Source organism: Anser anser, assembly GCF_964211835.1.
Source record: "Anser anser genome assembly, chromosome: 1".
NCBI lineage: Eukaryota > Metazoa > Chordata > Aves > Anseriformes > Anatidae > Anser > Anser anser.
In genome coordinates, this window is record NC_139720.1 from 130,589,509 (window position 1) to 130,606,226 (window position 16,718).

The window sequence follows — 16,718 nt, forward strand, 5'->3', positions numbered from 1 at the left end:
GAAAAGAAGGTTAACAGGTATATTCAGCACCTCTTCTTCCCAAACAAATAGCAAGTCTGTGCTACACTTGTTCTCATTTTTTTTTGTTGTTTTAGGAGAGAAGCCTGAAAAGTTAGTGCCTTGACTCAAACGTCCCCAAATATTTTTCTCAAATGTCAAAATTAAAACAAAAACATTGCTGCACTTCTATTTAAGTTCAATCTTTGACCAAAGTTCAAAACTTTTGTCAGTAAACTGAAATCTCATTTTGAGAGTTTAAGCAACTGCTGTTACAAAGCTCCAAAATTCAGACACTTTCACTCACATACAACAAGCTGGCAAAAGTGATTCAATTTTCATCTATTCATAAAAAATTAGCAGGCAACTATGCAGTTTTTTGCCAAGTTCACATACCAACATGCCTTAATCCTGTTCTGAGGAAGCAGACCATGGCTACTGAAGACTTTCTATAGCCAGTATTCTTTTGTTCCCTAAAGACTCCTAAAGGATACCAATTGTCATATAAGTTTCCAAAGCTTCACCCCAGACTAAAAAAAAAAGAAAGCTAAAAAGGCTAATTCAATTCTATTAGATATATATAGTGATTTTCAATCTGCAAAAACATGCAGATTGAAAACTGGTAAATACAAAGCAAATTATTCATGTGTCTTGAAAAGTCAGCTCATTTTGGATATATTGTAAATAAACTTTATTTTCAAAATCGCCCTGATTTTAAGAGTGCTAAAATATCCTGAATCTACAATGTCAAAGTGTTCCATGCGCTTAGGCTTTATTTAAAAATCAAATCTTATCTTATAGTCAGAACACTAAATTCCAAGGACAAGCCTTCCACTCATTTTTAAAAACCACATAAAGAGCATGCAAAAAGACTTCAAAAAGTCTCCCCCATCATCTGCCATATTATTAAATGCTTCTGTTAAACAGGTCTATAGTGCTTCATATACAATACTTACTGAGAAAGTTTGGATAATAATCTGTAAAACAGTTGACAATAAACCGAACAAAATCCAAGTCCTAAAATAAGAACAAAGTAAATAAAACGTAAATCAAAACATTAAAATATAAGCTCAGTTAAGATAAAATATTTATTGAATAGTACAAGATGAGTATCTTGTAGTCATCGGTATTCCTCATCTTAGACATTACAAACATTATCCAAATAAGTATAATGCTTTTCATTTCATTAAATTGCTGCAGAACTGTGGTCAGACAGGCTTAGCTTTATGATATAACAGAAGTTAACAGACTTATTATCAACACAATAGATTAGGTAATAAAGTAACTACTGATATTAACAAAATTTAAGCTGTACAGGAAAAACATAAAGGAAAAACAAAGCTTTAGCTCTAGGGAACCTGACAGATTACCGTTAGCTGACTTATAAGGCTTTAAACATACTGAAATTTCAATTGAATAACTCATATACCAAAAGGCATGCAAGAACTTCACTCAGAATCTACCGGAAGGAAAAAGAAAATTTCAGTTTAAGAGAATTTTTGTTGTTGGCATTAGTTAGTGCTATGCTGACAAATTATAGGCAGAGGCAGCACCCAGCAAAACTGCCTGCATACCACCCACTGTAGGGGTGCTCCTATCCAATGAGCAGCAGGTAAGATACAGCACAACTGAGTCTCCACTGCAAAATCCTGCTATAACGGGACTACACAATAAAGAGCAAAAAGGGCATTTTATGAATTTATGAAACTGATACAGACAATACACTAAGAGTTACCTTATCAAAATAAATTACTTTGGTTAGGTGGGAAGCCTGCCATGAGCACTTATCTTCCTCAACCCTTCTAACAGGAAATTACCTAACAAGGAGACTTTCAGAGGCAGGACAAAACATATTACTGATAAGTGGATCCCCCAGTGCCTGTCACATAAAAACAGTAAAATGCTATAGGGAACTGGCTCCTAAAGTGATGTAAACACATTATTACTACATTTGCAGATAAAGTGATAAAGAAAAGCTGTACGAACAGGATTACCCACGATCTAAAAGCTTCATTAGGAGCTTCAGTAATTATCAACTAACTGAAAGCTTGGATATCTTTAAAGGAAGAAGATAGCATTTTGCAGAAGCATTTATCTCAACTAGCAGTTGCTTGTACCAAAACAGTATCTCCTACTTAACAGTATAAACAGTGATAGATTTTCAAGTAATGATTAGCATCTCCTGTGCATTAGCAAGGACACTGATCTTATTTCTGCTGTCTAGCCAAAAGCAACACTATCAGATATAAAGAGGTTGAATCCATTATTTTGATGAAAGTCTGGAAATAAGAGTTTAGATTTGAGCAGACCATTCAATAACTGCATCAATTCTAGTTACCTGAAATGCCTCAACGAGGCATGAACTATCAGAATTATCTGACTGCATACCAATGACAGAAGCTGACATAGCAGATGAGACAACATTAACAATGGAACAAACAAAGCGTGCTCTGGAAAAGAACTCAAAACCCCAAGTTCTTTTAGGATAGCTTTTATCAATTACTCTACATGGCTACAAATAGCCATAAAAAAAAAATATTCCTTGAAAAATGACACTGTGCAATGTAAGACTTATGAACAGCACTTGCAGAGACTGTCTCTGGGAGCCTCAAACACAATGGAAATAAGTTGCTTCAGGATATGTTCCACAAATTAAAAAAAAATAAAAATCTAGTGTGTTTTTTTTGTTTGTTTTCAACCATAAAGGCAATTATATTCTAGTCTTTCATTTTTATTATATAAAAACCACTGCTTCAGTATTATCTTAGGATGATAGATAGGCAGCTCTCAAACAACAGGTAAGATCTCCAATTCAGTTTTGTAAGTTAGGATTGGCCCACGCTTATTTGTAAAAATGTCTTCTCAAAAGCTTATAGCCCTGTATAGCATGGCTGCAAGGTCCTAACGCAACACTAGGTTTTGCTCATTTTTAAAAGGCATTTCCACCATATAAACAAAAATGTAAGATGACATGTTCTAGCCATTCTTATAAAAGGATAGCAGGGCATTATGTAAGAAAAAAATTCAATGATTTTACCCAGTCACTGAGATTTCTAGTTACTGGGTATCTATAGATTCAATCTAATGACAGGCAAGAGCTCCACCTTACAATCTTAAACAGTTTAGATTCTGCTCCTGAGAGAGGATTCTAAAAAACACACTTCTCTGCTCAATTCAGCTGAAGAAAGTGACCCACAGAACTCTGCAGATATTTACTCAAACGTCCCTTCCTCTCCCACATCCCCTTACTCCCCAAAATATCCTGATTTCAGGGATAAGTTAATAAGTTAAGGACTGGTAAAGATGTAGGCAGTGACAATGTTCCATTCCTCTAAACAAGTTTCTACAAAGAAATTCTTAAAGAAGATGCCTGCAACAAACTATGGTAACAAACTAACAGGTAAAAAAAAAAAGACCTAAAGTAAGAGGTACAACATACATTCCCTCCTAAATCTATATAAATTGAAAAAAGCATTTTTGTGTCCTAAATGTTATCATTTCGAAGTTCGAACAGACCCATTGCTTCTTCCTATACCATTACTAATTGGTTCTACTAATTGTAGTAGTGTCTCATTCAGCCTGCATTCACAACTGCAAATAAAGCTGCATGGAAGCAGACTCGTATCTAACATGGATCACAAAAAAAGCAGACTTCGGCTCCTTTTGTAAAGATGAGTAAAAAAGAAGTGCCTACTTGATAAGTTGCTCTTATGCATCAAGCTAATCTCTCTTCACAAGAAAATTCAGTAAGTGAAGATGCATGCAGGGTCTTCAGAAACACACAGTTTAAACGTACAGGGGGAACATACACAGCATGCAGGATGGACAGACAGGAACAGAATCAGAATTGTCAACTGAACATGCTGACTTTTCGGAACAGATCATCATTCTCAAAGATCTCAGCTATCGCATCTAAGGTCTTAATACTTCACCATTACCCCATTTTTCCATCCTTCGCTCTTGACAAACTTTGATTTTTTGAAAGAAAAGACAACAATGAGATTTGAACTGTTAAGGAAGAGGTAGCAACTATATTCATTACAAGAGGTCTCAATTTTTAAGTACCTAAAAGGCAGTTAAGTTCCACTATCATCATCCATAACAACTGACAAACTAAGCTTGTGAGCAACTACTATATAGAGTCCATTTGGCTCCACCACTTACCAAATTAAAAGGAAGTTTTCAATGTGCTCTCCAAGACTGAAAAACAGTTTAATATGTAACAATGGATTTCTGAAACTGTTTATGTCTTGGGAACAACCCCTACATATCACTGCTGTTAACTGTTAAGTTACTTTAGTTTAAATGACTGCACAAGAATCCTCTTCTGGGGAGAAGAGGACGTAGATTAAATAATTCAGAAAGCAATCAGAAAAAAATAAACATACTTACTATGTGACTGATTCCAGTTTCGGCCATGTCAAATACCACTGTTAAGGGCTTTCCATGATCTCTCTTGGAGTAATGTTCTAACCAAAACGCTACCAGTTTCTTTTTCTCAAGTTGCTGTTTTTGATCTCTTATATGAAGTTTCACTCTAAACCAAACTTGGGAGAATAAAGGAATAAAAACACACAAAAATTGAAACAGATGCGAATTAGCGGGAAACATTTTCATAACCATACAGGATGCACTGTGAAATTTACCAATCCCTCTTTGTATTCTACATCTTTACTGATTTTGTGGTCACACTGAACAGTCAGAACAACTGGATACTTTTTTCCTTTTTTTTCCACTTTTTTTTGCGCATTTTTTTTAAATTATGAAAATGTTACAAATTACAGCAAATAAGGGACAGTAGAGAAGAAAAATACTTTTCGTGTATTTAAAGACTTCTACTACTTATTAAGAGTATTATTCAATAACTTTAAATTAAATGCATGCAGTCCTCAGCTGTTGTGTTCTGAAGACTGTCGTTATGACATTTACACTTCTTTTTCTGCTTAAGTTTTCTATGTTCTTGTAGTTGTCATGTCCTGAAAAAAACTATTTATACACAAGTTATTATGAATTATATAACAAGTGACAGACCTTCCTAAAATAAAACTAGGAAGTTCAGAAGATGAACATTACTTAAATGAAAGCCTGATATATATCCTTCTGGAATAAGAAATGAGTCACGAAGAGACAAGTTTCTCATGTAAGTAGCGTATTTCAAAGGAAGACTTCATAAAAATGCCTGCAACCAAATGACGGACTATACAATTAAGTGATAAAAGAATTATTCAGGGGCCCAACATCAAGAGATGCCTTCATTTGTGGTACATCTACAATAGAAAAAATAGACAAGACCCGAAAATAGCAGTAGATGAGCTAATATTTTTCTCCTTGAAATGTCAAGAAGTTTTACTTAAAATCATGATGTTCCCCTCCCCCGCCTTTTACTTCCTTATCACAAGTTCATTCTATGAATTCAATGGAAGTTTCCCAAGCTTTTCAGCTTGTGTAGAGACAGGTTTTTTATTTATCTATTTATAACTGCAGCATATTAACTGGATTCTGTAAACGCAGAATTTCAGAAAGATATCCTACTCGAACACAGGACTCTTTTGAAAGCAACCAATTCTTGAAAAATTTCTTTATAGCTTAAAAGGTCTATTTTACGTAATAGTTAAAATGGAGTGTGTGGCCCAAGAAATATTTCTCAAATGCTCACTAACCACTAACTCTTGACTACAACACAATCTCAATTTGCATACTGAGATATTCTAACCCAGTAACATTCACAGAAGAAACACTTTGGGGATAGGAAATTGAGACATTGGTTATCATTCAGTGACAGTAAAATCAGAAATTGTTATTCAGCCATCTGACTTGCACATTCCTATCACACAACTGAAGTATTCTAAGTCTGACCACCATTGCAAAAGTGTCATGTCTTCCTACTTCATTTTCCCACCCTCTTCAATCTCATCAAATTGAGCCACCCAGTATAATCGTGTTCAGCTTTATAAACAAGTGCTATAAAAATGTATCATCACCACTTAGCCTTGATTACTTACCTTGGAGGCTATAAGAAAATCATGAAGCATAAAAATGCATCAACTTTTCATAAAGCATTTCTATCTTACAATAGTAAGAAAATGGACAATTTGACAAAATACAGCCATGGAATATAAGCTGTATTTTTCTGGTCATTATTTTATCAGAAAACTAGCATATTAGTGTTTAAAACAGTTATTTCTGTAACAGACTGGATTGTTAATGCATTTCTGGAGGTACAACCTGGCCTTGGTAAAAGAAGGAAAGTACAATTGCAGACTTAAAGGCTTTCCCCTCTCCCTACCCACCATCATGCAAAACTATTGCCTGGATAGTATATCAGGTGATTTGTTTTAAAACTCTTTGGTTTTACAGCCTTTAATTCATTTATAGAAAATACTGCCCATCTACTACACACTCAAACCCAAGAGTACTTCAGGAAATATTTACTGTTTCTCTACAAGTCTTACTCCTTATTGCTAAGTTAATCACACAATTTGGGAGTTCATTCTCCACCAAATTTCAGCTGCTCACGCTATTACTGAACATTCCAATGTCAAAAGAAAACAAAACAAAAACCAGCAAACCCCTGCGAGTATGTAAGAATGTGGGCTGCTAGAAAAGCAATGACAATGCACTGCAATAATCAATGTTTCTTCTACTTATATACTCAACACTGTAGATACAAAAACAACGCACTTCAACAGGGAAGATAAAAAACCCATTGACAATTACAATTAAAGGTTTATGATTTTTGAAAATTGATGATGAAATTCATTATTCACTTCTGCGATCCAAAGAGATAATGAAAGTTACCAACTTCTCACAATACAGGCAGTTGCTAATACATACATACTTTTATTTTTAAAACATTTATTTTTCAAAACTGAAATGCTGGAAACAAAAAGTAATGAAGGATGACTGAATATTATGTTTTGTGTAACTTACATAATTTATAGCCTTCTTTATCATATCCGTGCAGAAAGAGAGAGCCATTTTCAAGTAATGATTTTGGAAGGACAGATTCAGTCAAGTCTGAAAAGCCAAAGGAAAAATTATTTCAGCCTTCACATTAATAATCACATTTCAACTTATCAGAAGTCACTAAAATGCAGAAGTCTAACAAAATATAAAAGTGTTTTCATAAACCACCTCCCATGTCATTTTGGAAATCAATGCAAAAATTGAGCTCATTTGAGAATTTCATTATCTTCTTCCTCTCAGGCTGTATGATTGGATCCGTTTAGGAAGACAGAAGAATAAAATTCTGAGGGAAGAAAAAAATGCTGCAAGTGTTTATTTTTTGCTCAGATCTACAGCCATTCTTGCTCTATCCTTCCTTAATTCAGATTGTGAAGTCTTGTAGATGAAGTTCATCTTCAAAACACTCAAGAAAAAAAAATCTGATCTATTGTACCTGGGGTGACGGGCCAATGCTAGAGTAATAAACTTGTATCACAACATCAGAGATATAAGTTTCATTTATTTATTAGGACGCCATTTTAGCACACGAACACAAAACAAGAGATATTTTCCCTTCTTCCCCTTAAACAACCTTGTAATAGACATATAGAAGTACAATGTTACAGTACTGGTTTATATAAGAAGCAATTTTTATTTTATTTTTTTTTAACTGAGTAGAAAAGTTCTTGCTTAGTACTCCGTGGTATTTTCACAACCTTTGAGAGCAAGAAATGTAATGAAATTAAGCATAGAGGTTAGATGTAGTTCAACAGGAAAGCAACATTCACCACCACAAGAATTACATAACAGCTTACCATTAACAGTATATTCTTTCCTCCACTGAAAGCTTTGATCAATCATCTTTAATGTATCATCCACAACATCTTGACGCCAAATCAGGTAATTTTCAACCCATTTGTCATCTTGCTGAAGTCTTTCCACATCTCTGGAATCATATTTATCTGATTTATCTAGCAAATAAATCAATTATTGTAAGAATACAGCATTTGCAATGAAAATAGAAAGAGATTTGTCAAGTTTCAACAGACATTTACTAAATGTACAGGATTTCTTTTGCAGTCTCATACTTAAGGAGATAAAAATTTTCAATTAGTTTTCTTGCCCATGACATCTACCTACTCTGAAGATATTACAAACACTACTGGATTACTCTCACTAGAAAGAGTAATTTCTTATTCAAAGAAAAAACATTAGAAATCAAGTTGTGTGTGTTGAGGGGTGGGGAGGTATAATTTTCCATAGACAAAAACAGTTTTTTGCAGTTAACACAAAAAGGTGTATAGTCTAAGAATCTGCGTACTAACGGATGCGTATGTATTAAGAATTAGTAACTCAAGCTTGAGCTCTCTAGGCATCAGCATGACAGATCACAAAGCGTGGTATAAAAATTACTAGTTTTGACCGTGCTTTATATATCATTACATTCAACAATTATTTCACTTAAAAAGGAAATTATAGATTTTCCTTTAAAAAAAAAATCTATACTTGCTATAGATTGTTACCTTACTGAACACAAAATACTTGCTACTCTAGAATAGTACAAATCCCCCAAGCCTCATACTCTTCTTATATCATGTTAAGAAGACAACGGGTTAACACACTTTAGGAAGTACTTATGAGGAAACAGGAGTTGTTGGTACCCTTTGCTTTATTATTAATATGTTGTTTTGTCAGGTGTTTGTTTCTTTAAACAGGGAAGTTTGCAAAATACAAATGCCTAAGTGAACACACTTTTATTGTAAACATGCTTAAAGGACAGCTCAGTTTTTAGATCAATGTTCCCCTTTCTCTGTACAATCTGCATCACTGGAATGTAAATCAAGAAAGAGCAATAGAAACAGGCTTCTGAAAGCAACAGACACTGATAAGCACCTCTGCTAACCAACAAAAAATGTAAGCTCTTTTAACTATTCACTTAAACTGGTTAGTGACTTGACCCCTTCACGGTTAGCTTGAGAAAATTTAACTGTTCTTAAAATAGATGTTAATTTTCACGTACTGGAACAACCGTTCCTCTCTGCAGCAAGAAATTCAAAGTAAATGCTTTCAGGGACGGCCATCACAATTGAAATGAAGTATTTATAACTGTTAGTGGATGGTTTAGTGATGCCTATTTCACTTAGACCATAACACTGCACAAGATGCTAAAAAAAACCCACACCATTAAATTCTAATGTTTTTAGTTTAATTACTTACATGTAGTGATTTGACCCATTTTACTGATCTTTTAATTTATACTTTCAATTTTGTACAACATAAATTCAGTTTAAATGCAAGAACATATCCCTTCTTGCTCCTCTCTGCCCACTAGCCTCTCATCCACTAAAAGCTCTCTTGCTCTTCCAGTTCCTTCTCTGATCATTTCTATAATCACACCAGACAACTTATTCCATATAGTCTGACTAAGTCCAGGTCTGAACATCCAGCACACAAAAGACTGAAATGCTTTTCAACTTCCCTGTGGTTCTAGGTCAAGCACAGCTGGAACACTGTGCAAAGATTTTGAGCATTAAGTTCCGTAAAGTCTCAACTGCTTGTTTGAAATTTGATTATTCCTAAAGTGATTTATGATTTGGGTAGTTTTGTCTGAGAAAGATTAACAGTATCTAGTTTCGAGTTAGAATAATAATAAAAAAAATATAATAAAAAAAAAAAACACCCACAACAAACACCAGAGAGGATTTCTGCTCTCAGCATGGCTAATTCACCAGTTCAAACAGGTCACTACCTTTCTCAGTCAAGGTAGAAAATTCCACCACCTCTCCTGGTGTAATATGCCTTCCAATTTAAATCCCCTTCAAATATACTGTGATATACAGTAACTAAGCTGGCACATCCACTTGGAGCTAAAATAAGAGAACCACTGCCTTCTGTCAGCCATGGCATATTAGCTATCCCTACGCCATGGACTATTCAATAGGCCATTGCGGCTACTCAGGCCATTTATGACTACTCAGAGCCACAGCAAGCTAGAGCTCTGCAAGACCAAAGAGTGAGTTAATATCAGCCTTACATGTCTAGTGCCTGAGCTACGTAACTTGGCTTAACAACATCTAACATGCAATAGCTTACAGTTAAGGATGACTGAAGTTAATAAGCAAAACATTTTTCCAAGATCCGTTCCATGTATACCCTAGTTGTGAAAGGGATTTGGGTACAGTGCAATTAAAGAAAAATAACACGCCACCAGGTAGAAACTAAAAGGATTCAAACTGTTTTCTGTGACTTTCTGTTCTCATTATGGACAAGCCAACAGAATGACAGAATAATGCATCTTGTATCAAGTAATCATTTGAAAATGTCCACATATTACGTGAAACATGCCTCAATACACATTTCTGGGCCAGTGACAATTTTTTCCCAAACTGTGAACTTAGATAATATTGAAAAATATAAATTTAACTTAATGTTTTACAAAAATGGAAGAGAAATGGAGAAAACATTTCAAACTGACTTTCAACATCACAATGAAAAGCAAGCTGGGTTGAGAGGTAAGGAAAGCAGAAAAATGCATTCCCACCCCTCCTTCAGCAACCAAGCTCTCTACAAAGGGACAGTCTAACTTTATGTATATGCAGCACTCAAACATGTCAAACTAGTCAAATTCTGCTTCCACATGCACTTGAAGAATTTCAATCAGGTAAGCTCAGCAAGACTGATAGAACAACATGAGTACTGGTTGCTATTTTAACCTTACCTGATTTATCCAATTCTTGCTACAAAATAAATAAAATTTAGAATGAGATTGTAAACCCAAAATACAATTGTATCTTACACACACAAAACATTGAAAAGAGATTGCTGCAGTCCTTCCAATACTGAAGTTATTGAAAGTATGTCAATTTAAAGGAGGAATTCCTTTTCAAATCCATGAGCTGCCCATAACTCTACAGACATTTGGAAACTTATTTTCAAACAACGCTGTAAAAGAATCAGAAAGCTTCTCATTTTATGTTACTCATGCAACATTTAACTGTAGCTACTGGATTATTAGGAATTTCTGGAGTTTACTACCAGAATTATTTAAAAGAAAATAGACATTTCTAGTTCTCAATATATAATTTAAACATCCTGCACAACAGTTGATAGGACAAAACAAAGCATCTTACCCCAGACAAAACCTTATCTAAGCCTAACCACTTAAGACACCCATGAATACCTATTTATGTTTTTTTTTGTTTGCTTGTTTTTCTCCACTAGGAGGTTATGCTCATTTGCTCACACCTGCAGAACTATCACAAAGATGCTAGGACACTGAGTTCAGTCATCCTTTGCTGAAGAAGATGGGCATCTCTATCATTTAGTTCATAACCAACACTTCCTAAGGTACTTGGAACACTCCCCAGCTGCCCTGAGATTAAAATACAAGGAACAGCATTCACAGCTACACCTGTTCAGAAAGAGCAAGCAAAAGCTGCAAATGGAACTGCAGTACTAGGTTTCTGTGACACATGTAATAGGTAAGACAACTACCCAGAAGCTTGGAAGTCTGGTTCATCCTTCAGCCCAAGAGATTCATGCCCTATTGTCCATCCAGAGGAGTGCCACAACCAGCAGAAGACACACAGCTGGGATGCTGCAAGACTCTTCTGTTGAGCTGACAGGCTGTGTAGAAACTAATCGAGACTCAGATTCAGAAAAGAAAGGGAGCATACAGTAATTAGTTATGCAAGTTGGCCAGAGAGCATTAAAACCAAATTCTACATTATATCTGAGGGAATAACAGTCACAACAGCAAGGAGAAGAATCCAAAACTAGCTCTCTTCCTTCTCACAGACAATAAGCCTTGAAAAATTTGAAAGGGAATTTGAAAGAACAAGAAGATAGTTACTTGAAGTTACTTCCATCTTCTCATTGGACATGTGGGATAAGGGGAGAAAAGACTAGAAGACCAAAAAAAGTTCAGTTTGAACAACCACTTCTTCCTATTACTCAGCTTCCTTTCTTCTTGTCTAAGTGAGGAGTTATTTGTTATGGACACGTTCTGCCCTATAAGTAGTAGTAATCTTTAAGCTAAGAAACTTAAGGTGAAAACCACGGCTCAGCTAGCATCTTTGAAGACAGTGGACTCTATACTAAAAAAAGAACAACTCTAAAATAAACTCCACAAGCATGTAAAACTAAACAAACATGAGTTTCACTGCAACACTTCTTCTGGAAGAATTCATGAAATTCTCTGACGCACAAATTGAGACGTCCTTTCTCTTTTTTTGTGTGCGTGTCAGTGCCACCTGCATTAACAGGAGATTGAAGCTGCACTGCTGTGCTTTCTTCTGGCGTCCATGCTTTAGAAGTAGCAGATATTTGATGCAATTCAATAAGATAGAAGAAAACTATACTGCCTCTTTTCCAGTCTTGTAGTCCAGGTAGAAAGAAGATGATACTGAATAAGAGTCATACACAAAGCTAAGAAGTAGGAATAGCAACCTACATGCCTCCAAACAATAATTAAAAAATAAGTACTTTATTGTACAAAGGAGTTGGAATAAGCAACTTACCAGATCATGTAGAATTTCCCATTAAACAAAGCCTTTCAGTTTAACTATTTTTTTCTAAAAGATGTGTCAGTCAAGAAGTCTTGAGTCTGAAACAGTTATAATTACTCTTCCAGCCTTAGAAAGAGGAAACCCACTGTAATTGACTGTTGCCTTTTAACATGTTAAGATAACCACTTATAACTACTTAGATATGTGCCTTCAATTGTTAAGCAAGGAAATTGACAGGACTGAAAGCAATTTAGGAATGTCAGTAGCCATACACAGACTGGGAGAAAGAAAAAATCATTTCCACCCACTAAGGAGTTGTTTCAATAGAAATAAAACTGCAAGATACAAATAAAATATGTGCCTCCAACAAGAGGTAATAAATTTAAACTTTCAGCAAAAACTTACACTATAGGTGATGATAAAAGCTACTTTGAATGGAAAGGGCAAGCACTAGTATCACATAGCTTTCTGTAAAAGTATGTTTGCTATCCTACCCATACATGTTTCCTATCTTATCCTCACAAAACTTCTTAGCCTTAAAGCCATGAATCTGGAAAAAAAAAAACAACAACAACAAAAACAGATTTTTCGGAGCGTATGCAAAGAAAAGCAGCTATTCAAAACATTACCTTAAGAGTTTTCTATAACAGTCATATCACTATGCTTTCTTGAGGATGCCCCAGACATCTAAAACCATATTTGCAATTGTCCCATATAGTTAATAAAACACATTTTGCCATTGGCTTGAAGTCACGATGAAATTTAATCTGTAAATTGCTGTGGGAAACCTCTCTTGCAAAGTTTTTTTTGTGAAAATTAAGCTTTCCCTGAAGGAAAACCCAAGAGGGTGCAAATGTGGAGGAACAAGGAATACAGACAAGAAAAGTAAACGTGCAAAAGGAAGCATGGAACACAGACTTCTTGAATGGGAAAACCTACTAAGATTTCTAAAATCTAAAATCCACCAAGAATTATAAATAAATTCTATTGCAACATGAAAATGGAAGTTAACAGTCTGGGAATAAAAGCTAGTTTCAGAAATCTTCTAATGAGCGAAATCCACCAATGAATGAGAAAAGACTGTTTGCTAGAAAACATTGCTAGTACCAGTCAGTACTGGAAAATAATCTTTTGTTTTCGTTGTTCCTGTCACCACACAGACCACTTACATCACCAACTCTCACAAAGAATCCAAACAGGCAAACAGAAATCAGGCACCAAACTGCCAGAACAATGTGCTGTCCACCTACCACATCAGACAGTACACTAAGAAGATACTTTTCAAAGGCATACTTCCAATACTGAAAAGGAAGAGTTTTAATTACTAGGGGTATACATTCTTCACAAGCACTGAAGTTTTGTCTTCCAAATACAGCTTGAAAATTTACTGTGAAGGGGAAAAAAAACACACAAGATAACAGTTATCATAAAGCACTGTTTTGCAGATAAGATCTCACAATAGCTAACTTTTCCTTCTAAAGCCCCTCCAGGGCCACATGAGTTCAACAACTTCAGCACGAAAATTCTCATGCAAACTTCAGGGAAATGAGCCAGTAAGGTTCTCCGACACTATTTTCCAAACTGTATCTAACTATTAAAACCATTCGTTGACTTAGTCATGTAAATGAAACAGCCATTTAATTCAGAAACAGATTTATAGTGCTTTTGCATGAAAATGACTGTCCCCACTTTACCTTGAAAATTGTCAAAACTGTAGCATACAATTTGATTATAACTTCTACATGAGACATTCCAACATGCAGTATTAAATGTGGAAGTTTAACATGAGACTTTTCTCAGTCAGATATACTTTGAGATATTTTAACATATTCTGCTTTAATCTAAAACACTGTATTGTGCCAGTAAATTTCAACCAAAATAAAGATTTCAAAAGAACCTTTACATTTTCATTTCACAACAAAAATAAACACTACTACAGGACCACCACAGCATACGTGGCCATTAGCAAATCATCCTGCACAGGGGGAGGAAATTCGGTAACTGTGAGTTCCACAAAGTGGCTCTTTGACATTTTAACACAAACACCAAGTGTCTAGAATAATCACTACCACTGTTTTCTTCAGACAGCAAAAAAAGCAGCAGCAGCTGCAACTCCCCAGAAATAAAAGCTGCCTGAAAGTTTTATTCAACTATTACAGCTCACTTGCAAATGGAATTAGGATCATTCTGTGGAGGCTGACAATTCTACAACCACACCGAACCTTCTATGAAAGCATCAGTTTCCCAATGTACCTTGACAGTGACCTTACTTTTTCAAGCAGACTAAACTTGCTGAATATCAAGCAATCATTTGTACCTTTACAACTTAAAAGGTCACAGGTTGTCTGTATCTGTGCCCCTCTGCATCCCTTTTCAAATAAGAAAGGATAGAAGAATACATTTTAGAATATATACAGTAAAGGCAGAAGGACCACAGTCACACTAAAACTTCGTGTTTTTCACACTTGAACTGAATGGGACAATATTAATTTGCTTGTGGCATTTCTAAATTTAAGGTAAGGACTTAAGAATGCAAACTCAAAAAAACCCTAATCCAATTTTCTTGAAACGGCTGAGAGCCCTAAACCACAACCGAAAAAGGGAGCTTACTCAGAAAGTGTGTGTTCCAAACACTGCAGGCAGGATTAGAGCTCACCTTGCAACAGTGTTGAATTATTTTGGAGACTATGACAACCAGCCCAACAGCGGCTTCGTTACAACTAAAGTAGTTTGTGGAGTTACAGGATTCTAATGGATAGTTCAAGTGAAAAGATAATACTCTCTTTGAGCAGCAACTGGTCTCAAAGCAGTTTAAAGCTAAGTAGTTTTTTTTTGGGAGGGTTGTTTTTGAACAGCAAATGTAGCTCTAGGATAACAGATGCATCTATCACAGAAAAACAACACATTAATTGAAAACATTTGTAGCCAAAAGAATTTATAGCTGAAGATTCTTCGTTCTCCTGAGTTTCAAGGCTGCTAAAGAACTTCATTCACAAATCAAAAGGTAAAATAAACTCTCTCGCCCCTTCAAGACATTATTCTAATAATTTTATCGTTATGCTAGAAATACACACCATGGCCAAACATGGGCCAAAGTAATTTCTTTAGGACTATCAGAAGGGCGAACATACAAAACAAAGTCATACCACATTCAAGATCCTCCAGAATTTATGAAGATAAGTGCTCTAAGTGCTAATCACAAAGAAATTGTAGAGATGTGGAAGCCTTATGAAAAAGTGTTAAGAAACTTCAATAGTTCTGATCAGGTGCCTTAATGCACAGCATGTCCTTGCAGGATTTGGACTTACAGGAGATGAATGCAACTCCTACGCTACTGGGCTCTTGCTGTATTTGCATTCAAAATTGGGCAGGAGAATGTAGGAGAGAGTCTTTACACCGTCATAGCTCTGCTTCCTGCGGCTGTTCGCAGACTGCCCTACCTGCTGTACAGCCTTCTACCCTAAGCAATGCAAATCGACTCCGGATTGAGCAAAAAGCCCTGAAGGCTTCCCTGGGTTCCCTCTCCCCCGGGGCTCCCCAGCATCCCCTGCCCTTCATTTACCAGCCCAAACGCTTCCGAAGCTAGAAGCCGGCCACGCAGCACAGCTTTAATTAGGATCAGCGTTAAGTTAAGGCTGGAGATGCTCCGAAAAACCAGCTCCTTCCCCACACAAGCCGGCCGGGGGCAGGACGTTTTTCCCCTAGGGCCGAGAAGCACCGAGCCCAGCACCACACAAGCAGCCAAGGCGAGGGTCCCCGGCACCCCGAAAGAGAAACCCCTGAGGCAAAGCAGGGCAAAGCGGCGAGCACCGGGCGCACGAAGCCGCCGGCCCGGCGGCCGCCATCTCGGGACGGAGCTCACCTGGCAGGTACTCGGCCTCGAACCGCCGCCTCGTCTCGCTGACCAGCGCCGCCTTGTCCCGGCGCTGCTGAGGGCGAACGACAAAGGGGGAGAGAAAGAGGGGAGACGTGAGGAGGGCCCGCGGCACCCCCCAACCGCCGCCAACCGCCCCCAACCGCCCGCCGTGAGGGAGGGAAGGGGAGCGGGGGGGGGGGGGGGGGGGGGGCAGAGGCGCGAGCCCACTCACGTCAGCCATGCTCCGGGGGGCAGGAAGGAATGGGCAGGGGCGGGGCTCGGAGCCGCGTGACCCCGCGGGAGGGGCGGGGAAACGAGGGGAAAGGGGCGGGGCCTCCGCTTGTAAGCCCCGCCCCCTCCCATCGTGCCCCGCGCGCGGCGGGAGTTTCGGACGGCTGCGCGCTGCCTCCCCT

The 16,718-nt window shown here is 37.0% G+C and overlaps 1 protein-coding gene across 1 annotated transcript in view; it reads right to left on the reverse strand.

Annotated features, from left to right (window-relative positions):
• MOSPD2 (motile sperm domain containing 2) overlaps positions 1-16,630 on the reverse strand; it is a 34,555-nt gene extending 17,925 nt beyond the window's left edge. Inside the window, exons 1-6 of the mRNA XM_083822684.1 lie at positions 16,538-16,630; positions 16,312-16,375; positions 7,758-7,913; positions 6,928-7,014; positions 4,390-4,544; positions 954-1,014 (exon numbers count right to left, since the gene is read on the reverse strand). Coding sequence (XP_083678810.1) covers positions 954-1,014; positions 4,390-4,544; positions 6,928-7,014; positions 7,758-7,913; positions 16,312-16,375; positions 16,538-16,546 — 532 coding nt within the window. The 5' untranslated portion in view covers positions 16,547-16,630. The remainder of the gene's footprint in view (positions 1-953; positions 1,015-4,389; positions 4,545-6,927; positions 7,015-7,757; positions 7,914-16,311; positions 16,376-16,537) is intronic.
• Between the last annotated feature and the right edge of the window lie 88 nt (positions 16,631-16,718).